The sequence below is a fragment of the Stenella coeruleoalba genome, assembly GCF_951394435.1.
Source record: "Stenella coeruleoalba genome assembly, chromosome: 19".
Taxonomy (NCBI): Eukaryota; Metazoa; Chordata; class Mammalia; order Artiodactyla; family Delphinidae; genus Stenella; species Stenella coeruleoalba.
Window position 1 is genome coordinate 46,346,756 of NC_137165.1, and position 21,916 is coordinate 46,368,671.

Genomic DNA, 21,916 nt, shown 5'->3' on the forward strand with positions numbered 1-21,916 from the left:
GTCGCGGACAGCTCCCGGGCGGCCGCGGAGGGGAGGAGGCGCGGCGAGCGGCCGGCCGGGGAGGGCCGGGGAGAGCAGCAGAGGGTAGACGCAGGCGGGCGGGCGGGGCACGAAGCCCCGCGGCCCTCCCCGGGGGCGGCGCCCGCCCGGAGCCGGACGCTGCGGAGCCAGAGGGCAGACGGAGACGCAGGGAGCCGGGGCGCTGGTGGCTCCAGGCAGAGGCCGCAGCCGAAAGATGCCGGTCCGCAGGGGCCACGTCGCGCCCCAAAACACTTACCTGGACACCATCATCCGCAAGTTCGAGGGCCAGAGTGAGTGTGTGCGTCGGGTGGGGGCACGATCTGGAGCCCTGGTTCGGTGGCCGGAGTGGCCGGAACCCTTTACTAACTTCAGATAGAGCAGGGTGGGGGGGTACCTGAGGCTGAACGCAAAACCCTTCTCTTTAGTGTCCCCGAAACACCTTCTCCCCCAGGGAGCCCCCGCTTACCTCCAATGCTGCCCTCTCTTCTACAGCACGGTGGGCAGAGCGCAGTGCTCCCCTCCACCCCTGAGCTGTTTTTTTCCCCTTCCAAGCCCTGACCTCCCCTTCTATCACTGTACCAATTCCCTCTTGAACCGCCCCCCACCCCCCCAAATTCCTTCAGAGGTTTCCTTTTCACCCTCCTTTTCACCTCCTAACCCTAGCCACTCTGGTCTTTCCAGGAGCTCACCCAGGTCTGGCCCCGGTCTGGTCACACCCCTTTCCCTGCCTCCAGGAAGCCTTGGGCCTCCCTCCCTCTTCACGACCCCATTCATTCCTGCCCTGGTCTTCCCACAATCCCCAGCCCTGACTCCCCTTCCCTCACTCCTCTAATCACTCTCCTGCTTCCCCCTCCTGACCACCCCCTCATTACTCCCAGGAGTCCCCTGACCTTCCCCCATGGCTCTGGCCTCCGTGGTCTTCCCACCCTCCCCAGACCTGACCTCCCCCCTCCCCCATTCTGATCACCGCTCTGCTCCCCCATCCAGATCCCCCCTGACTGCTCCCAAGAGTCCCTATGATCTTTCCCTCTCTGCTGCTTGATCCTGGTTGCCATGGGCTTCCCACCTCCCACCCCAGGTCGTAAGTTCCTGATCGCCAATGCTCAGATGGAGAACTGCGCCATCATTTACTGCAACGATGGCTTCTGTGAACTCTTCGGCTACTCCCGAGTGGAAGTGATGCAGAGACCGTGCACCTGCGACTTCCTCACAGGCCCCAACACCCCACGCAGTGCCATGTCCCGCCTGGCGCAGGCCCTGCTGGGGGCCGAGGAGTGCAAGGTGGACATCCTCTACTACCGCAAGGATGGTGAGGTGCCCTCAGGCCACAGGTTCTGCAAGGCAGGCTTGGCCCCTCTCTTGTCCAGGCAGAGTGACCATGGGAAGGGCACTGACCCAGAGGACCAAAGGGTCTGGATAAATCTTGTCTCTTCTCTGGGCCTCTGTTTCCTCATCTGTAGGGTGAAGTGATGGACACTGGATGAAATGCCTTCTGAGGTCCCTTTCAGAGGCCAGGGACCAGACTGAGCCACCAACTGGTCCTGGCCCCATGCAGGGCCTCCCACACCACCATCCCTCCCCCATGTCCCTGGTCTCCTGGCTGTCCACTCTGTCACTGTCAGCCCCAGCTGTCAGGCAGCTGGGATGGAAATTAACCTTTACTCATCTCCATCTGCTCTGGGGATTAGGGGAGGAGTCACCCCCTCAAGGCCTCTGTGGCGAGGCAAGGCAAGGGGCAGCTGGCTTGAAAAGAGTGCTGGGTCTGGCTCACCAAGCCCTAGCTCCCTGGGGAGATAGGGTCTGGAGTTTGCCATGACCTGGAGGCTCATCCTGTTTGGGATGTTATTGCCAGCCCAAGCTTACTGCAAACAGAACAAAAGCATAGGTCAGGGGCTGAGGATGAAAAATCATGAAGCCCTTTAAGACCCTCCCCCCAGTGCTTCACTGGATCCGTGAGGGGAGGGAAGAGAGGAGTGGGAATTAGGATCCTGAAAGTCCCTTTGAAATCACCTGGATCAATGGCCCCACCAGCCTGGGTCTGAATCAGAATTACCTGGAGCTTGTTTTCCAAAACACACCTTCCCTAGAGAGAGGCTGACTCAGAGGTGTGGAGGGAGGACAAAGCAGGTGTATTTGTAAAAATCTCCCTGGCAGTTTGGGTGTTTTGCCAAGTTTAGGAGCCACTGGCTTAGATAAATCCCTTCCTTTCATGGATGAAGAAACCAAGGCCCAAGAAAAAGAAGGGACTTGGCCAAGATTCTACTGCTTGGGTCCAAACTGGGACTGGACCCCAAATCTCTGGATTCTTCCCTCAGAGATATCTGGTCTGAATAATCCCAAGAGGGGAGAAAGGAACCCAACAGCCTCTGTGTTTGGAGGCAGGACTCTGGGGGAAGGAAGCCTCAGAAGAGGGCCTTCCCTGGGGAAGAAGGAATGAGGACCACTGGAGTGCAGGTAAACGGCAGGCACTGGGGCTGAGGGGTGCTGACAGCCGGGTAGCAGGGGCCTCGTGTGTGTGTGTGTGGAGCATGAGTGTAAGTGTGAACCTGAGCATGTGTGTGTGTTTAAGGGCTTCCGGGTGCTTCCTGGTCAGGTCCTGGCTGTACCTCTGGCTGTCCCCTGCTGCTGCCACCCATGTGAATGGGGTAGTGATTACGGGACTAGGAAGAACCTGGCTTAGCTTGGCAGCGCTCACAGGGTTAATGAAGTCAGAATATTTTTAAAAGCTGTGACCTCACACCACTGCAGAGAGGAGGTGACAGTCAAAGGAGTGAGAAGGGTCCCAGGGGAACAGGGTGGGACAGCAGGAAATGATAGCGGACAACAAGTCCTTCTCTGTCCCTCCCCTTGACCCCAGAGCTCTACCTGGGCCCCAGAGGGGTGAGGACTGACCACAGACTCCTAGTGATGTCAAATCAGAGCTCTTAGGGTCTCCTCAGCACGCTGCATGTGCCTGGGCAGGGGCTAGAGGTCAAGGCCAAGCCTTGACCCTCAGATCAGGACTCCGGTCTTCAGAACCCTGCTGGGGTCCTCTAGCAATCAGAAGGGGCCCTAGAGACCTAGTCTTGGAGGTTGTCCCTGGGTGAAAATGAAAAATTACCCACATGCCTGGTGCCCCATAAATCCCAGTCTACTCCCACCCCCATCCTAAGCCCTTCCCTGTCCTATAGTCCAAGACTTTGACCACCTGGACCTGCCCCAAGCTGGCCAGAACCCAGAAAGGGGAACCTCCTGGCTTGCATTCCCCTAAGGGAAGGATGTAATGCTCAGATAGCTTATGTTCACCTTATGGTCCACTCTGACTGCATGATTGTTTTTTATCATAGTCACATACATTTTATAGCCCTGCTGGAGGGCATCCTAATGATGATTTCTTCCCTCCTCACGATACCTCTTCTCCCCCCTCTTTCCCCCCTCTGACTCCAGGGAGGTGAGAAGGGAAGGGGTCCTGGACAGAATTCTAGCTGATTTATAATCCTCTTTTCCTCTAAAGGGGTAATCCCCTGACAGTTCTCCAAGTCAAAGTAGAAGGTCTGTGTCCACATATCTCCACATTGTGCAGCTGTGTAAAGTTGGGCTCAAAGAGGCCAGGGCATGTGATAAAAATTACCCCCTGAGACAGGGCTCAGAGACCCCTGAGAAACTGGCTCTGCCGCCATCTGCCTTCACTGGGACAAGTAAGAACCTAACAGCTGGAAGGCATGGGGATGGCCGTAAGACTAGAACGAACGAAAGTCTGCAGGGAGGGATGGAGGGCACTCAGATCTCCCCCCCGGCCCACGCCCCTACTGGGGGCCTGTCAGAGGGGCCCATCCCTGCCTGCCTTGGCCAGATCCTCTTCTCTGATGACCCCAAACCAGAGAGTCCCTTAATCCGCAAGCCTGGGGATCCTCTAGTCCTCAGCTCCAGATCAGGAGGGTAGGGCAAGGGCTGAGGTCTGAGGTCCCAGTGTTTTCTTTACACCCACCCATGAATGTCAGAAAGACCAAGTCGGGAGGCGGTGTGGAGCCGCCCTCTCAGTGGCAGCTTTTGTGGCACCAGCTCCTCCCTGAGGGCTCACCACATGCTGGACGGGGGTGTGTAAAGAGATGGGGGCAATAGACAACAGGGAGGCTCATAGGGGAGGGGCGGGGACTATAAGAAATTGAAGGAAGGGACACATCCAAAACACAGAGCAGAGCGGAGAGCAGTGAGGTGTCCCAGGGGGCAGATGCGCCTGCTGCCCTTGGTCAGAGAGGTGACCAGGAGGAGCCCCTGGAAGGGAGAATGAGCACAGCCTGTGGCCCCCCGTCCAGGGAGCGGGCAAGGGCACAGAAACACTGCCACTCCTGGGCACAACCTAGGGTGACCACACTCACCCCCTTCCGGTCACCCGGACACAGGTGCTCATGAGCAAGGACAGCTTAGGGATCAGGAAAAGAATGCTCTGAACTCGTCCAAATCCTGATAGCCTCCTGTCTCCACCACCCCACAGGCAGCAAGCGTGAAGGTCAGGCATAGGGTGTCACGCACGGCCCCCTTCCAGCCCTCACTGCTCTGATGGGCTGGTCTTCGGTCCATTCCCAGCCTCAGTTTTCCAAAGATAGCATCAGTGGGTACAGACTGGGCCTTGGCAACCCCTAGCAGCATAGAACCTGGAGGCCCTGCCCTCTGCCCAGGTCTGCCCTCTCCCCGCCTGCTCCCAGGCCAGATTTCTGCAGTGCCAGAGAGAGTGAGGAGATAGTCTGGCCTTGGGGGCGGTGTCTCAGGTCACTGGCCAAGGAGGCTTCCTGGGTGGGTCCCAGTACCCAAGCCTCGCCATGCCCCGGGCTGACAAGAGCACCAGGCTCTGGCCTGGGAGGCAGGCCTACAGCACTGCGAGCCCAGGAGTGGGTCACAGAGGCGAGCGGGTAGCCTCTCCTCGGGGTGGATGTCTCCCGTGGGGCCCAATGCAGCAGCTGGCAGATGGCTGCCTGACGCCTGGTGCCTGGGAGTCCGGGAATCTGATCCTGGAGATTCCTGCTCCCAGGGAGGAACGTGGGAGGGAGGATGGGGGAAGCTTGGCTGCCCCCCAGCAGTAATGGTGAGAGGAAGCACACCAGAGGGCAGCTGGGGGAAGCGTGATTCTGGTGAAACCCAAAGTAGTAATAATCCTGTGAGCTAGCCTCCCACCCACTCACATTTACACACATTCTTCCATTCACTCAGTTAACAGCACCTGGAACAGGTCCTGGCAGCTGGCAAATGGGACAGACACAAACCTGCCTTCTGATAGTCATTTTACCTGAGGCCCCTGCCCTTAGCATCCATCCTGACCCTTGGGCCTGACACCCACCAACACTTTGAACTGAGGGACATGGGATGACCGGGTACCATGGAGGGGGGCTCACGGGGCATCCAGCCAGCCCACAGACTGGACTCTGGGGTACAGGGAAGTTTTAGCTTGTTTTGTTCCACTCACCTATGGGAGGGGGAGTGAGACCCTGGAGCAGAGAAAGAGGAAGAGTGGGGTCAATGGCTGGGTCTGGGCTTCCTGAGAGAGCAGGGAGAGTGGCTGGAGGGCCCATCCTGCCCCCACCCTGCCATCTATCTCCCTCTCCCTCTCCAGACCCCAGGCCACTGCCCTGCCTGCCCCGCCTCCACCCCCAGTCCCAGCACCAGCACCTCTGCCTTGAGACCATGGGCCCCTTCCAGGCCTGGAGCAGTAGCCTGGCCTTCATTCCAGTGTCCTCGCTCCAGACAAGTCCCCTCCCCTCTCCAAACTGTTATGTACTGAGAGCCCAGGGCTCCCCGCTCCAGGGCCCCAGCCAGCCCCAGCAAGTCAGTTTCTCAGAACCCCAGGCTCAGCGGAACAGGGGTCCGTGTGGGCCCTCCAGGGATCCACTGGGTGCCACCACGGAGCTTGCGGCCACATGTGCCAACTGGCTCAGTGCCCAGCACTCAGTATGTTCTCAACAGTGAGTTCCTTCCAGCATCAGGGGAGCAGGACATCTTTGTGAGATGGGAATATGGGAGCTGAACCCAGGGCCAGCCAGAGCTACATGGGGGTAGAACACCCGACCTCACCTCCCCACTTAATCCACCCCCATCTGCTCGGCTTTAATTACAGCAGAAGCGAACCTCAAGGTTAAGCCCTGAGCTGAGGGCTGAGTGTGGACTTGGGCCCGATGCTACATTATTTTCTAATGAGAAGCTTAGCTGCTTTCTCCACCTCTGCCCTGTGGGTGGGGCACCTGCTGGGCAGTGTCACCAACCCTCTGCCCAATAGCTCTGGTGACTCTGCAGGCCTCCTCACCCCCCACGGCTGCTCTTAACTTGACCTTAACCCAGATCACTCCCTAGCTTCCCCAGGCCAGGTTCCTGCAGGAGAGGACCCCTCCAGTGACACCCCCTCCCCACGGTGTTTGCAGCCTCCAGCTTCCGCTGCCTCGTGGATGTGGTGCCCGTGAAGAATGAGGATGGGGCCGTCATTATGTTCATCCTCAACTTTGAGGACCTGGCCCAGCTCCTGGCCAAGCGAGGGAGCCGCAGCCTGTCCCAGCGCCTGCTGTCCCAGAGCTTCCTGGGCTCCGGTGAGGCGGGGAGCAGGTGGCCGGGGAGGGGCGGGGAGCACCAGGTAGAGCAGTGGGTCCCCCAGCCCTGGCTGCTCTGACCCCAGCCCTGGTTTCAGAGGGCTCTCATGGCAGGCCGGGTGCACAGGGACCTGGCCCGGGCAGGGTCAAGTACAGGACCATCAGCCAGATCCCGCAGTTCACACTCAACTTCGTGGAATTCAACCTGGAGAAGCACCGCTCGGGCTCCACCACGGAGATTGAGATCATCGCACCCCACAAGGTGGTAGAGCGGACCCAGAACGTCACCGAGAAGGTCACCCAGGTGCGGCCTGCAGGGCAGGGTGGACGGGGCTCTGCTGGGCCTTGAGGGTCCCTCCTCAGGCCATGGACTGGACTCCTCCGGGGCTGGGCTAGCAGAGGGAGCCGGCCTGCCCAGCCCCCTACTGTCTGGTCTGAGCTCCAGGCCCCTTGTCCTGCTGGAGTCTGATTCTTTAGACCTAAAGACCAACCCCAAGGCCACCACCCTGATGCTCAGCTCCCAGAACCAGGGGAGGATGGGGTCAGCAGAGCCTGTGACTAGTGCCACATCCTAGGCCTGGAGGAGCTGGGAGGGGGGAACCCGCAGGTCACCATGGAGGCCCACCCAAGGCTCTGCCAGTCCCGGAGAAGCAGAGAGAAGAGGTGTCAGGGCCATACTGAAGTGGATGGGGAAGCCCCAGCCCTGCCTCTGCCCCTTGCCTTTGAGGCGACAGCCAGCCCCCCCATGGCAGGATCCTTCTGCAATCCAGGCAGAGGAGAGGTGGCCCTGGCATCTTCAGGTCCCTGGGGATCAGGCCCGAAATGCCTCCCTCCCCACCACCCCACCTTGGCCAGGCCAAGGCGAACCCCCCTGGGTCCTCTGTTCCAGCTGACCCCCGTGTCCCTCCTCCTGGGGCCTGATGCCCCAGTCCTCAGCTGACCATCCAGGGGGAAATGCAGAGGGCCGTGCCCAAGGTTCAGGTTCCCTGCCACCAGCCCACTCTGTGACCTTGGGCAAGAGGCCTTATGCCCTTACTGGGCCCCGGGGCTCCCATCCGGAGGAATGGGTTGGACCGCACCGTCTCTGAGGACTCATCTGACATTGAGTGTGCTGGCCCCACAAAGCACTGAGGGCTGCCTAGGCCGGAGATGGGCAAGGGGCTGCAGGGCGAGGTAGGCACCTACTCCAGCTTCCCCTGGGACTTTGCTTCATAAGCGGATGGGAGCAGCTCTTTTGCCTCCCTACCCCTTTTCACCTGAAGCACTGTCTGTGCCGGAGCAGATGGAGTAGAAACTCCTTGTGACCCAGCCCCTCACCAAGCACAGGAACCCTGGGAAAGGACCCCAGGTTGAGGGCTGGGCGCTTGGAGGTCAGGCAATGTGGCCCAATGACCTGGGAAGCCCACCTAGCTGCACACCCCGGGGCCCTCAGGTTGGTGGTAGGGGCCATGGGGGCTGTTGGACTGGAAAGTTGCCCGTGAAGCCCGACAGAGCTGGCTGGGGCTCGTGGTCCCTGCCCGCACCCAACCTGTCCTGCTGCCCTTCCCCCTGCCCCAGCCCCTCTTGGCTTTACTAACCCACTGCCTGTGGGCCCTAAGGTGGGGAGGAGCCTGACAGAGCTCAGGCTGGCATGGCCCAGAGCACGGAAGTCACACCAGCCTCAACCCGAACTCAAAGGGCCTAGAGGGCTGTGATCCCACACCTGAGTTCCTACGTCCTGAGAGCCCACTGAGAAGGGCCTCGTGCTGGCCTCAGAGGCGATGGGAGACTATGGAGGTCTGTGGTGGGGGAGATGGCACCCCTGTCTGGAAGTCCTGAGGATGTACACTTCCTCGGACCCCATCCCCCCAAAGTCTGACTGCCTCCCTCCCACTCCCCGTGCTCTGCAGTTTCATCCTGGCTGGTCTTGAGCAGCCAGGGGCGGAGGTGGCCATAACAGCCAGGCTTTCAGTGCTCGTTTGGCCCCTTTTAGTTGAGCCCCTGTGTGGACCAAGTGCGGGGCATATGAGGCGGACGTGCGGCACAAGGGATCTGCAGCTCTAAGTCAGTGGGGGACAGCTGTGTGGTCAGGGTGTTTACAAGGAGCAGGGAGAACATTGGAAAAGATGGTTTGAGTCTGTGCAGGGTTAGAGGAAACATCCTGGGGAGGCAAAACAGGAGCCGAGGCCAAGGCTGAGCTGGAGGTCACCACAGGGTGGGGACACTGTGACCCCTCCCAGGGCCTTGGATGGCAGATGGGGGACCGTCTGGTTGGAACCAGCCCTTGGGTGGATCTTCCTTACTGTGATCCCATCTGCTAATGGACCTGGTTTGCAAGGTCAGAACCTTACATGGTAGATTTTCTTAAACCAGGACCACCGGCAGGGCCCTATCTGGTAGTGCTGGGCAGGGGGTGGGGCGTGGTCCGTGAGACACCCCTCAGGCCCCATCCTTGTTGGGGCAGCGTCTGACATGGGTTGAGTGGGGAGGAGGAATTATCGTGTAGAGCGACATGTGCCGTTGAGACGTACCAGCTCATTTACTCACAACAGCCCCATGGAGTTTGTTGTCCTTTGTCATCCCCTTCTGCCAGTGAGGGAACAGAGGCTCACAGAGGTTAAAAAACTTGCCCCAAGACAGACACACAGCAATGTCCGACCTGGGATCAACCTGGGAGGTCTGGCTTCAAAACGCATGCATGCCTTCCTGCTGCCCCAGCTGTTTGTTGTGTTCAGCAGCTGGGCAGAGCCTGGGTATGTTGGACTGGGCCCTGATGATCCTGTGTTGGCCGTAGGATTGGAGGCGGGGGTCAGAGGGTCAGAGCAGAAGGGCGTTCAGCTGAACGTAATGATCAAAACCCCCTCGGACGTGTGAAGGAGTCAAGGCTTCCGGCACACAGCACCTGTCGAGGGCTCAGATTAGCTACTCACCCCCAAATTTGGTTCTTTCCACGGAGGCTCTGAGGGTTGGCCCCAGGCAGGGCCCTCACAGGTCCAGGCTCCACAGGGCCCTCAGGAATGCAGAGGGTATTTTGGGGGTGACTTGTTCCCATCGGGAACCTGACCACTGGAAACTTCCCAAACCCACCAGAGAGGACTGATGCCCCGCCCCCCGCCCCACCACCCTCTCAATCTGCCTGAGCCTGGCCCTCTCCTCTCCCCTCCCCCAGCCCTGTCTCCACCCGTTCCAGGCTGGCCTGTTTGGGAGGGAGTTTGTGAGCTTCAAACCTGGGATCACTGTGGGACAGAGCTGCACCCCTCATATGGAACCCCCCTCCTCTCTGCACTTCCTGCACACCTGTCCCCTTAAGAACTTGCCCTGTTATACATGCACACCCCATCTTTGTGTCGTCCCCTCTCCCCGGCACAGCCCGGATCGCCCACCCTCTCCCACATCTCCCTTCCTAGGCCTCAGCCCTGCATCTGCACCCCTCCCAGACCCGTCTCACCAGCGGCGGCCACCCTGCTGACTGCCCCACGGTCCCCACCCCCAGGTGCTGTCCCTGGGTGCGGACGTGCTGCCGGAGTACCAGCTGCAGGCACCGCGCATCCACCGCGGGACCCTCCTGCACTACAGCCCCTTCAAGGCCGTGTGGGACTGGCTTATCCTGCTGCTGGTCATCTACACGGCCATCTTCACGCCCTACTCGGCCGCCTTCCTGCTCGGCGACCAGGACAAGCCTCAGCGCGCGGACTGTGGCTACACCTGCAGCCCGCTCACCACGGTGGACCTCATCGTGGACATCATGTTCGTCGTGGACATCGTCATCAACTTCCGCACCACCTACGTCAACGCCAACGACGAGGTGGTCAGCCACCCCCGCCGCATTGCTGTCCACTACTTCAAGGGCTGGTTCCTCATCGACATGGTGGCCGCCATCCCCTTCGACCTGCTCATCTTCCGTACTGGCTCTGATGAGGTGAGCAAACCCTGTTCAGGCCGGCCGCTGTGGCCATCCCCTGTGCCCCAGCCGTGGGTGCAGAGAGTACCTGGCGTTGGGCACCTTTGCCAAAGCAAGTGGTGGTGGAAAGGGGGGGCCTCAGACATCTGTCATCTCCCAGCCCTGGAGAAGGAGCAGCTGAGCACCCCAGGCCTGGGTGCCCTCCCTGTGCTCCAGAATCCTGCCCCTTCTGGGATGGGCACTCCTGTGCCCCAGCCCCTCGTGCTGACTTCTAAACCACTCTTACCCTGGCGTTAGCAAAGGAATCCACAGGCTGTCCCTCCATGCAGCCTGACCCCCTCCTAAGCCCCAGCCCCTCCACTATGCCCACCCTGCTTCTCATAGCTGATGTGAGGGCATTTTCATGCTCTTCTCGTAGCTTGCAGTCCCACTATGTCCTTTTGACCCACCTTCTCGGGATCAGCTTTCCGCTGAAATCGGCTCTGCCTCTTGCAGTCACCCAGTCACCCAGCCCGTCCAGCACGGGGTGTCCATCGTGACTACCTGCTCCCATGACCACCCACTCCCAGCAAATCTATCCCCAAGTCCGCCCTCCCACTTTCCACCCACACTGCCCCTGCCTGCACACTAAGTGGCCTTCTTACCCACCTCTGCCCCAGCCCCACACCTGCCAGCCTCAGCCCCTGCACGCAGAGGCCAGAGCAAGTTTCAGATCACTTGTCTGACCCTGTCCCTTATCTGACCCAGTCTTCAGAACTTTCAGTGGCTCCCCAGTGGCTTGGAATAAAAGCCAAGCTCTTTGTGGGCCCTGCGGCCACCTTCCGCAGGCAGCAGCAGCCCCTGCCCACCTTCCAGGCTCACTCCTCACTCCTCCACCATCTTCTACTCTGTGCTCCCAGCTGCAGCATCACCCTTGGTTTTCCACGTGGACTGTGCCCTCTCACACCTCCATGCCTTTGCTCATGCTGCTCCCTGTGCCTGGAGTGCCCTTTACCTCTCCCTCCTGTCTGCCTGGAGACCCAGCCTCCTCTCTCAAGACTCAGCTCCTGTGCCACCTCCTCTAGGAAGCCTTCCCTGCCCTGCCGCTGCAGACTTGACCTCCCCTTCCTCTGTGCTCCCTGTAGACTTTTGTGCGAGCAAACATATGGCTATTTTGAACTCTACACTGAGAGCTCCTAAGGCCCTGCACTGTGCCCCACTGCCAAGAGCCTGGCCCAAAGCAGGCTCTCCATAAGTGTTTGTTGAATGACTATGTGACCACATTCGCAAGTGAATAAACGTGGTCTTAAGCACAGCCTTTCAAGGGCTGACCCCCAACTCCGTGTCCCCGCCCCCTCCCTACCCCTCCAGACCACAACCCTGATCGGGCTGCTGAAGACGGCTCGGCTGCTACGGCTGGTGCGTGTGGCTCGCAAGCTGGACCGCTACTCTGAGTACGGGGCAGCAGTGCTCTTCCTGCTCATGTGCACCTTTGCACTCATCGCACACTGGCTGGCCTGCATCTGGTACGCCATCGGCAACGTGGAGCGGCCCTACCTGGAACCCAAGATCGGCTGGCTGGACAGCCTGGGAGCGCAGCTCGGCAAGCGCTACAATGGCAGCGACCCAGCCTCAGGCCCCTCGGTGCAGGACAAGTATGTCACGGCCCTGTACTTCACCTTCAGCAGCCTCACCAGCGTGGGCTTCGGCAACGTCTCACCCAACACCAACTCTGAAAAGGTCTTCTCCATCTGCGTCATGCTCATCGGCTGTGAGTGTCCCGGGCCTTACTCATAGAATCCCAGTTTCAGTTTTGTAATGAGATATAACAGAGGGTGTATGATAGGCAGATCCTAAGTTGGCAGCACAATGAACTTTTGCATATGTGTACACCAACTATACACAGAATTTAACACCCATGTAGCCCTCGCTATATACCAGGGATCAGGACAAGCTACATCATTTTCAGGGCCCGGTGCAGAACGAAAACATGGAGCCTTCTGTTAAAACAAAATTATTAAGAATTTCAAGACGGTGACAGCAGAGCATTAAACTAAGTCCAGGGCCCTTCTTAGCATAGGTCCACGCCCATGAAGTATTTAGAGATGTTAAAGCCCAGAAAAACAAAAACAAGGGGAAAATGGGTGAAAACAAGAGACCAAGAGTTTTCCCTTTTTTATATTTTTACAACTTGAAAGAGAAAACATATCTGAATTTAAAAAATTCATTGCCCCCCCCAAAAAAAAAAAATTCATTGCCCTGGTTTCATCTTCTCAGGAGTTTGGCCTCTGGGCCCAGGAAGCTGCCAGGAGGGAGGGCAGAGGGAGGAGGGCAGGAAGCCCAGGGGTCTTTGTCCCCCATGTGCCCTGGCGCCGTCCTGGGCACTTGTGACTTTGCCCTGGACAGAGGGGTCCCTGACTGGGGGATCCCAGGGAGAGGGAGGGGGTCCTGGAGCAGGCCCCGAGGTGTTGTGGCCTGGTGGGGATGCTCAGGAGCTCACCCCGCACCCTGCCCCCGGCCCATATCCCCCGCTCCCCGCCCCAGCCCTCATGTATGCCAGCATCTTCGGCAACGTGTCGGCCATCATCCAGCGCCTGTACTCGGGCACGGCGCGCTACCACACGCAGATGCTGCGAGTCAAGGAGTTCATCCGCTTCCACCAGATCCCCAACCCGCTGCGGCAGCGCCTTGAGGAGTACTTCCAGCACGCCTGGTCCTACACCAACGGCATCGACATGAACGCGGTGAGCCCCCGCCGCTCTGCCTGGGGCGGGGCGGGCGACCTAGCCCAAGTCCCAGCTCTGGCTAACTCCCCGAGGGAGGCCAAAGTCCCGCGGGCGCAGGGCGTCCCCAGAGCCCTCCCCACCCGTTCCCCCAGCCCCACCCCCACCCCGGCCGCGCCCCGCTGGACGCGACCGCCCTTCTCGCAGGTGCTGAAGGGCTTCCCCGAGTGCCTGCAGGCCGACATCTGCCTGCACCTGCACCGCGCGCTGCTGCAGCACTGCCCGGCCTTCCACGGCGCCAGCAAGGGCTGCCTGCGCGCGCTCGCCGTCAAGTTCAAGACGACGCACGCGCCGCCCGGGGACACTCTGGTGCACCTCGGCGACGTGCTCTCCACGCTCTACTTCATTTCCCGCGGCTCCATCGAGATCCTGCGCGACGACGTAGTGGTGGCCATCCTCGGTGCGTCTGGCGGGGAGGGCTAGGCCGGCGTGTGGGGTGCCCTGCCTGGACCAGGCCATTCCCAATGATGACGGTGGCCCCTTCTGCTGACCTGCCATGTGCAGAGCGTGTGCCACGGGGGAGCTTTACACCCAGCTCACTCAAGCCTTAAAACTAACCTCTGCCACAGGCCCCATTTTCCTGATAGGGAAGTTGATGCTCAGAGATGTCTGGTGGGTGGACAAGCAGGGATTCCAGGGCTACGGGGCTGACTCGGAAGTCCAGGCAGCTTCTGACCTTCTCCCACCCTTGGGAAGCTCAGGGTGAGAGGACGAGGGTTTGCCTCGGATGGAGGGGGGTCCCCAGTCTCGGTGCAGCTGCAGGGACAGCTGGACACTTCAGAGGAAGGATGCGAGCATTGGACAGGGGACAGATTTGGGGCACACACAGCCCCTGCCACTTACGTTGGGCAGGTCACCGCAGCTGTCTGAGAGCTCATCTTCCTTGCCTTCCCGCTGACTTCAGCCCACCCCAAGTCCCTGCCCAGGCCGTCACTCACCCTCCCCTGCTCGCCATGGCCGGGCTCTACTCCAGCCCCTCCACCCAGTCCTCTCCCTCTGGCCTGCCCTCGGCTGGTGTTCACCAAGTGTGCTGCTCACTCTCTTCTCCCATTACATCCTCACCTGGGCCAGCTCCTTGCTCCTGTGATCTCAGCCTCACCTATGCCACAAGGACCCCCAGAACTGTGTCCCGACCCCAGTCTCTCCTTAGACTGGACTACCCCATGTGTTCTTGGGCATGGCCACTCTTATATTCCATAGGCAGACCACACAGCATATCTCAGTCTGAAATCATCTGCCCTCAAAGGCAGCTCCGTCGGCATCCCCATCACTGTGAACCTTCCGTTGCCTGGGCCAGAGACCTGGGAGTCAACCAAAGAAGCACCCTCCTCCTTTCTGCCCCACCGCCACCATCCAGGCAGCCACGGAGCCCTGTCTGTTCCCCTCATTAATCTCGCTCTGTCCCATACCTGTCTGCTTGTCCCTGCCTGGGTCCACCCCTCATTGTGTCCTTCCTGGGCAGGTGTCAGGAGCTCCTTTCCCATGGCCCTGAATCTGGTCTCCTGCCATACTCCATCTTCCACCTTCTGCCGGTGACCTGAAATTCACATCTGGCATACTCCTCTTCTGCTCAAAATCCTTCCATGGGTCCCATGACCCATGGAACAAATGTAAACCCCTGTGCATGGCATGCACAGCCCTCCCCATTCTGGCCACCTTAAGTCCTGCCAGCCTCCCCCCAGTAGTTCACATTCCAGCCATACAAACTAGTTAGTTCTGTAAACCTGCCCATCTGTCACACCTCTGTGCCTTTGCACGTGCTGCCACTCTGCTCAGAGCACCTATCTTGCACCCCTGCCTGGCGGACCCCAGTCATCCTTCAACGCTGAGCTCAAGCACGGGCTCCTCTATGAGCCCTTCCCTCAGTCTCAGCCAAGCTTAGAAGTACCGTCCGTGTGGGAGAGACAATAATTATTATTAATAATTAAGAAGCCAGTCCAATTTAAGTTTTATTTAGAGACATGAACTCCTCTCATTTTTGTCCTGAGTGGAAATGGACATTAGGTCATAATCCTTCATCTACTGGAAAACCATCACTTTATAATGTTGCCCAGATTTCCAGCTTCTTGGGTTTCATATGTGACCCTGGAGGGTCCCTTCCTTCTCCAAGTCTCGGTCCCTTCCTCTGTAAATGACCTTTTATCCGGTTCTCTTGGGGCACATGTCTTGGCCTCTGTCCATCATTGTGCAAGCAATTAGCACCTCTTGTGTGGTACGGCCAGGCTGGGGGGCTGGACTTTGCTGTGGGGAGTGGCCATCCAAGTAATCATGGTCCCTGGCACCCTGACCCTGGGCTTTCTGCCCCCAGCCCTGACTGTGCCACACGGACCACATGCTGCTTCCTCCACCCCATTGCCTTTTTCCAGTCCTCCTAGAGTCTCACAACACAGCCCCCCCCACTTCACTTGCTCTGTAAGCCCCCCTCTTCCCTGCTCCCAACCACTCCTGGTGGAACGAGCTTCTCCCTCCCCCATAGCCCCATTGCTCTTGGCTCTTCCCTGTTCTAAGGCTCTAGAGATCATTCTGTAATCTGTCTCTCTGGGATTTGGGGGGCTCCTTGTGCATGGGACAGCATCTTATTCATGTTGACATGCTGTGGCTAGCACAGTATCTGGCGCCAGGAGGGCCCAATACCCTCACCACGTGCCCCTGTATCCAGCCCGTGTCCACCCTGTGACATCTGTCCCTCCCTGGGCCTTGCATCCACCTGTCTGGTGCGTCTTGCTATTCAAGCCACTTCCTCAAGCATCACATCTGCTTCTCTGGGCAGCCCATGGGGGTTGACAAGGCAGATATGGTTATACCCATTTTAGAGATGAGGACACTGGGGTCCAGAGAGAGGAAGTGACTTTCCCAGGCTTCCTCTGCTGGGGCCATGCTGGTCACTTGGCCCCACAAAGGGAGCGGGAACACGAAGAGAGGGAAGCCTCAGGCCCTCCCCTGGGGAGCTGGGTACTCCTGACGCTGGGTCCCGTCCACTCTGCAGCACCGCGGCAGCCCGGAGAAGAAGAGATTAAGCAGGGAGCCTCTAGGGTCCCTACTGCCCACTGTCCCCTGGATGGGGGTGGTAGGGGCAGTTCCAAAGAAAGTGGGAAACAGGAGGGGGGAGTCTAATAGAGGATGGTCCCAAGGGGCCTGGAGATAGCAAGGGGCCCCACATGCTGGGGTAGGAGGGGTCTCTGCAGCACCCCTCAGCCAGCACATCCAACCTTGTTCCCAGGCCCCAGCCCAGAAGGATCCCTGAAGTGGGGTGAGGTCATGGTTAAGAGGTCCTCAGGGAGGCTCCTCAGAAGAGAGCTTGGAGCCAGGCCCTAGAAAGACCCCGCCCCTCTGGCTGGCAGGAAAGAATGACATCTTTGGGGAGCCCGTTAGCCTCCATGCCCGGCCGGGCAAGTCCAGTGCAGATGTACGGGCCCTGACCTACTGTGACCTGCACAAGATCCAGCGGGCAGACCTGCTGGAGGTGCTGGACATGTACCCCGCCTTCGCAGACAGCTTCTGGAGTAAGCTGGAAGTCACCTTCAACCTGCGGGATGTGAGTCCGGGCTGGATAGGCTGGGTGGGGGGTGGCCCTCGGCCAGCTGGTAATGGGCAATGGCCAGTCAGCCGGCTGAGAGCTTGGCCTGCCTGGCCTAAAGGGACCCATCCGGCCACTTGCCTTCCTTTCAACCCCCTCCTGCATCCTTTACCATAATTTCTTCTGTGCCTACCATGGCCAACATAATGCTAAATATGAAGGTAGCTACCAATTATCGAGCACCAACTATGTGGTAAGCGCTGGGCTCCTTTTACATGATCTCATTTAGTCTTCTCGCAAGTGTGGTGGTGTTATTATCCCCATTTTCCGGATGAGGAAACTAAGGGTCATAGCGGACAAATGACCAAAGCCACACAGCCATACAGTAAGCCGTATAGTCAATGGCGCAGCCAAAATGGGACTCAAGTTTGTGCATCTCCATAGCCCGGGCTTTTCCCACCACATCCTACCAAGCTGCAAGGGGCGGGTGCGAGGCGGGGGCAGCGGTGTCTGCCATCCAAGAACTCACGGTGCCAGGTCCCAGGGGTATAAACAGTAATAGAGCAGTCTCTCCTCTCAAGTTTATCACTCAGCGGAGGAGATTATAATAACTCAGGAAAAAGAAAGAGCTGCATAGTTAAATAACCAAGGAAGTCTCAAGGGTGTGCAGGGAGACCAAATATTTGTGGAGCTCAGGGTTGCCAAGGCGTGGGGCAGCCAGTATGGAGTGGAAGTGCCCGGAAGGGTCTGTATGGAGGAGCAGGTCTGGAACCAGCTAGTGGGAAGGCGGGGGCAGGCACACCCGGCAGGGGCAGCAGCAGCTGAGGCCCCGATGCTGAGCCCCCCATCCCCGGTGTCAGGAGGAGGGGTCCTGCTGGCCCAGCCCCACACCCAGCTTCTGGAGGTGGTGCTGAGGCAGGTTTACATGCTCTGGACAGCCCTCCGCACCCTCTGCCCTCTGCTGTCCTCCCCTTCCCCGGTCTGCCCCCTTCCCACCTAGGGGACATCTTGCAAAGACCCTGCCTTGGGGGAGGTCCAGCAGCCAGGAGCCATCAGGTGGCCCAAGTGCTCAGTGGCTGGACTCCAGGGCAAGAGGGATGCGATCCCCATGGCCTGGGATATCTGCAGCCCCTGGATACCCTCAAATCTCATGGTGCCAGGAAGGTGGGCTGCCAGGGGCACTGCTGAGGGCACCCCCTGAACGGACTGGGACTTCCAGACCCCGTCTCTTCAGAGGAAATCGCCCCATTGGCCCACGCTGAAGGCGGGGACACCAGGGCCTTGGGGAAAAAGGGAGGAGAACAGCCCCCCTGTCTCCCACGACCCCAACCTTGCTGCTCAAGGCGGCCTCTCGCAGGACTCTGTGGGGGTCTGCACGTCTCCAAGCCCCTGTTCATCTCCCACCCACACACACAGGAGAGGAGCTGCCGGGAGCACAGTCAGGGAGCCCAGCCACCTGTCACCACTTTCTCACCTAGTGGCCACAGGGCCACGGGGGGAGGGGGAGGGGAGGGCAAAGAGGCCCTGTCCTGGCTTTGGTCCCTGTTACTTGATGCTCTCATTCTCCACAAGGCAGGCGAGGGTCTCCAGTCATCACCCCAACAGGCCCCAGGCAGCCAGGACCACCAAGGCTTCTTCCTCAGTGACAACCAGTCAGGTGAGCAAAGCCAGCCCCCACCAGTGTCTGCCCCTCCCCAGCCCGAAGCCCCTGCCCAGCCTCCTGCCCCTTCTCAGGTCCTCCCCAATCTGCCTCCCCTGGGAGAGGCCTCCCCAGTCCCCTCAGTGAGTGGAGAGGGGCTCCCTCCCTAGGCTCAGTGTCGGAGGCCCTTGTACCCTTCCTCCCCCTGTGTCCTCAGAGCCTGAGTGAGGGCTGCCCTCAGGGGTAGATACTGGCCAGCCCCTGGGGCTCCACATCAAGGCACCAAGGGCCCTGCTGGGCGGCAGCTCCCTGGACAGTGAGGCCAGGGCTGGACGTTCCCAGCCAGCCAGCCACCCACCCCCGCCAGGCTGGGGGCCCAGGCCCCCTCCCAGGGCTACAGCCTTCTGGGTCCCAGAAGCCAGACCTCTATGGGGGTAGGACCTCGTACTTCAGGGCGCCCAGGTAAGGAGATCCACTCCTCCCACCCTGTGCTCCCATGGCAGGTAGGGGGAGGGGCCCGGGCTCTGCTCAAGAAGGTCAGGCCTATGGAACCGGATGAACCGAAGCTCAAGTTTCCCTTGCCCCGTGCAGGTGCAGCCCCTTCCCTGAGCATCTCAGATGCATCTGGCCGCTGGCCTGAGTTGCTGCAGCAAGTGCCCCCCAGGCCAAGTCAGAGCCCCCCAAACCCTCAGGGAGACCCAGACTGCTGGCCTCGGGAGCTAGGCTCCAGGCTAGAGCAGCTCCAGGCCCAGATGAACAGGTGAGTGACCTGTGGGCCACGGGTGGGGGCAGCCACAGAGGGCAGGCCCAGTGGCAGGCTAGGCACGGGTGCCCCCTCCTGGTGCCTCAGGGACATCGCTGGGTGCCCCATGGGTTTGAGAATGGCCAGCCCCATTTAGCTGCAGACCTCCCCATCCCTGTCGCTAAGTGCAATTCCTTGGATGGCTTGTCCCAGCAAACCCTGGAGCATGCCAAGGAGGACTTCTGGGGAGATGGGCATAACCTCATGCAGAAACAAATTCCACAGGCCCTTGGAAAGGGGGTGTGGCCTGTGGATGGTACGGCTGTGGTGGCAGAGTGAGGGCTTGGGGGCACTATAGTCCTGGGTTCCAATTCTGGCTCTGCAACTTACCAGCAATACTGTGGACAAGTTACTTAACCACTCTGAGCCTCAGTTTTCCCTTTTGTGAAATGGGGATAACCAGAATACCCACGTCAAGCTTCATTATGAGGCCAGAGTGTCTCTTTGACAGGCACCCTCTGGGAAACAGTGTTAAGGAGAGCTAAGCCTTAGGCTGGCTTCTTGTAGCCACGGGGATGACGTCCCTGGTCACCAAGGCAGTGCATGCATGTTTGGGTTACCTTCACCTTTCCTAAGGTGCACCAAAACATCTACTTAAGTTCTTTCCATAGTACCATTCCGTCAAATAAAGTAATTTGGTTACCCACCCCCCGCCAAAAAAAAACTTCATTATGAGGACTAAATGATGTATGCACCGTGCCTGATCACTGTTATTATCAGAGTCAGGGGTGTGCTAAGGGGAATTTGGGCAGGGGCTGTGGATTACAGCAGGGAAATAGCAGGGACAGCATGCAGGCTGCAAAATCGAGAGCTGCCCTCAGGACCTAAACTGCTTTTGCCAGCCCCAGCCCTGACCCTGACTCCGACTGTGGGTTTCTGCCTGACAGGCTGGAATCACGCATGTCCTCAGACCTCAGCCGCATCCTGCAGCTCCTTCAGCAGCCCCCGCCCCAGGACCACACTGGCTACATTCTGGGAGCCCCTGCCTCCAATGACCTGGCCTTGTCTCCTTCAACCTCAGCAACTCAGAGTCCGGGAACTAGACTACTACCCCAGGGCGATCTGCCCCCTGCACAGGTAAGCAGCTGAGGAGATCCCCAGGGGCTTGCCTGAAGGCAGCTGCATGTCTTCCCCCACCCTTAACTTGGTCTCAGTGGGCATCCAGCCCATGGCCTTTGTGGTCCGAGAGCAGCTATGACTTTTGCTGTCCTCCTTTATGGTCTGAGTCATGACAGGCAGCCTGGACAGGCGGTGACAGAGCCCAGATTGTGACCAGGGACGCCACATCTGGGGCAAGGGCAGCAGGACACAGCTCCTGCCACTTCCCATCGCTGAAGTCGGGGTGGCCTGGGGAGGCTCCCCGTACTGCATGCCTCCCTCTTTCTTGCCCCTCCCAGGCCCCCAGTTATGGTGACCTGGACGAATGGAGGCCGAAGCTTGGGAACTCCTCCTCCAGGATGCTGGCCCCAGCCACAGAAATGGACAAAACTACAACACCGTCCTCAGAACAGAAGCAGCCTGAGGGGCTCCCGTCACCCTTGGCCTCGCCTCTGCATCCCCTGGAGGTACAGGGACTTGTCTGTGGTCCTCACTTTCCCTCGCTCCCTGAACACCTCAGCTCTGTCCCCAAATAGCTGGAGTTCCGGAGACATGGCTCAGATCCTGGATTTGTGAGGAGCTAGAGCCACTGTACCCCAAGATAATAGACACCAGGAAGGAACTGAAGGCGGGTGAGGCGACAGTTAAGGATTTGGGGGAGGCAGACAGCCTGTAAACTGAAAACCATTTACCTAGAGTAGCTACAAACTGCCAATCCAGGTGACCCAAGATGGCTTGGGCCAAGAGGCTCAGGACTTCTCCCAACCTCCCGCAGGTCTCTATTTAGACAGCAGGCCTGGTGGAGGGGGGGTGAGCCTCAGGTGTAGAGGTAGCTTATGGGACAGAGGGCTCAGTGAAGAACAGAGACCTTCCTGATCTACTGTGTGAGAGCCTTGCTCTGTGCCAAGTACGATCACCTCCCAGCTCAGAACTCTCCCCCACCACCCAGCCAGCCCCCAAGGTTGGTCAAGACCTCCCGCCGAGAGCTTGTGAACCAGCTGGAGATGAAAGTGTCCTCTGTAGTGGACACATCAGGGACAGAACTCCAGCCCCCAGCCACTCTGCCCCTGATGGTTCTGTGAGGACCTTTGGGACCCTAGGGGACAATGGAGTGAGTGTCTCAGAGCTAATAAAGTCTGCACACTTCATGTTGGGCTGGGTGTGTAACTTACGTAGGGTCATCAGGTCCTTGATTGTGCTGTAACTGACAGCTGTGATCTTCTCCAAGTCCCTCTCCCAAGGAGCTGTGTGTTGGGAACCTGAAGGTGGATCCACCATGTTCAGGAGTCCCCGGAACAGGGGGCTTTTAGCCAGGCTGGGGTGAAGGGAAGCAGAGAGGCGCTGGCGTGGTGGCCATAGGGAATCATGACAACAGCCAGCGCTTCCATAGCACTCACCCTGTGTTGGGGGACACCGTGCTGACTGCCCTGCAGATATTAGTTCATCAACTCTTTACAACAACTATATGGGGTCAGTATTATTATCCCCATTTTAAAGATGAGGGATCAGAAGCAGAGAGACACTAAGAAATTTACCCAAGCAGGAGGGAAACTTCTGGGGTGCTGGTACTCTTCTATTTCCTGATCTAAGTGCTGATTGCATCAGTGTGTTTCAGGTTGTAAAAACATGTGCACTTCTATGTGTAA

At 59.0% G+C, this 21,916-nt stretch overlaps 1 protein-coding gene across 3 annotated transcripts; it reads left to right on the top strand.

The window, feature by feature from the left end:
* Positions 1 to 235: 235 nt before the first annotated feature.
* Positions 236 to 21,488, top strand: KCNH6 (potassium voltage-gated channel subfamily H member 6; the record flags this gene model as incomplete). Of its 3 annotated transcripts, none has more annotated exons than XM_079904357.1 (14): positions 236 to 311; positions 1,100 to 1,330; positions 6,411 to 6,572; positions 6,671 to 6,876; positions 10,045 to 10,470; positions 11,803 to 12,202; positions 12,976 to 13,175; positions 13,362 to 13,614; positions 16,556 to 16,749; positions 18,304 to 18,388; positions 18,713 to 18,832; positions 18,962 to 19,130; positions 20,060 to 20,249; positions 20,570 to 21,488. In XM_079904357.1, 14 exons carry the CDS (start codon positions 236 to 238, stop codon positions 20,804 to 20,806), a joined length of 2,949 nt encoding a protein of 982 aa, XP_079760483.1. In that variant the 3' UTR covers positions 20,807 to 21,488. The 3 variants fall into 3 exon arrangements, with proteins under 3 accessions (XP_079760483.1, XP_079760485.1, XP_079760484.1); XM_079904359.1 differs by lacking the exon at positions 18,713 to 18,832 and having other exon boundaries at positions 11,803 to 11,957; positions 12,117 to 12,202; XM_079904358.1 differs by lacking the exon at positions 18,713 to 18,832.
* Between the last annotated feature and the right edge of the window lie 428 nt (positions 21,489 to 21,916).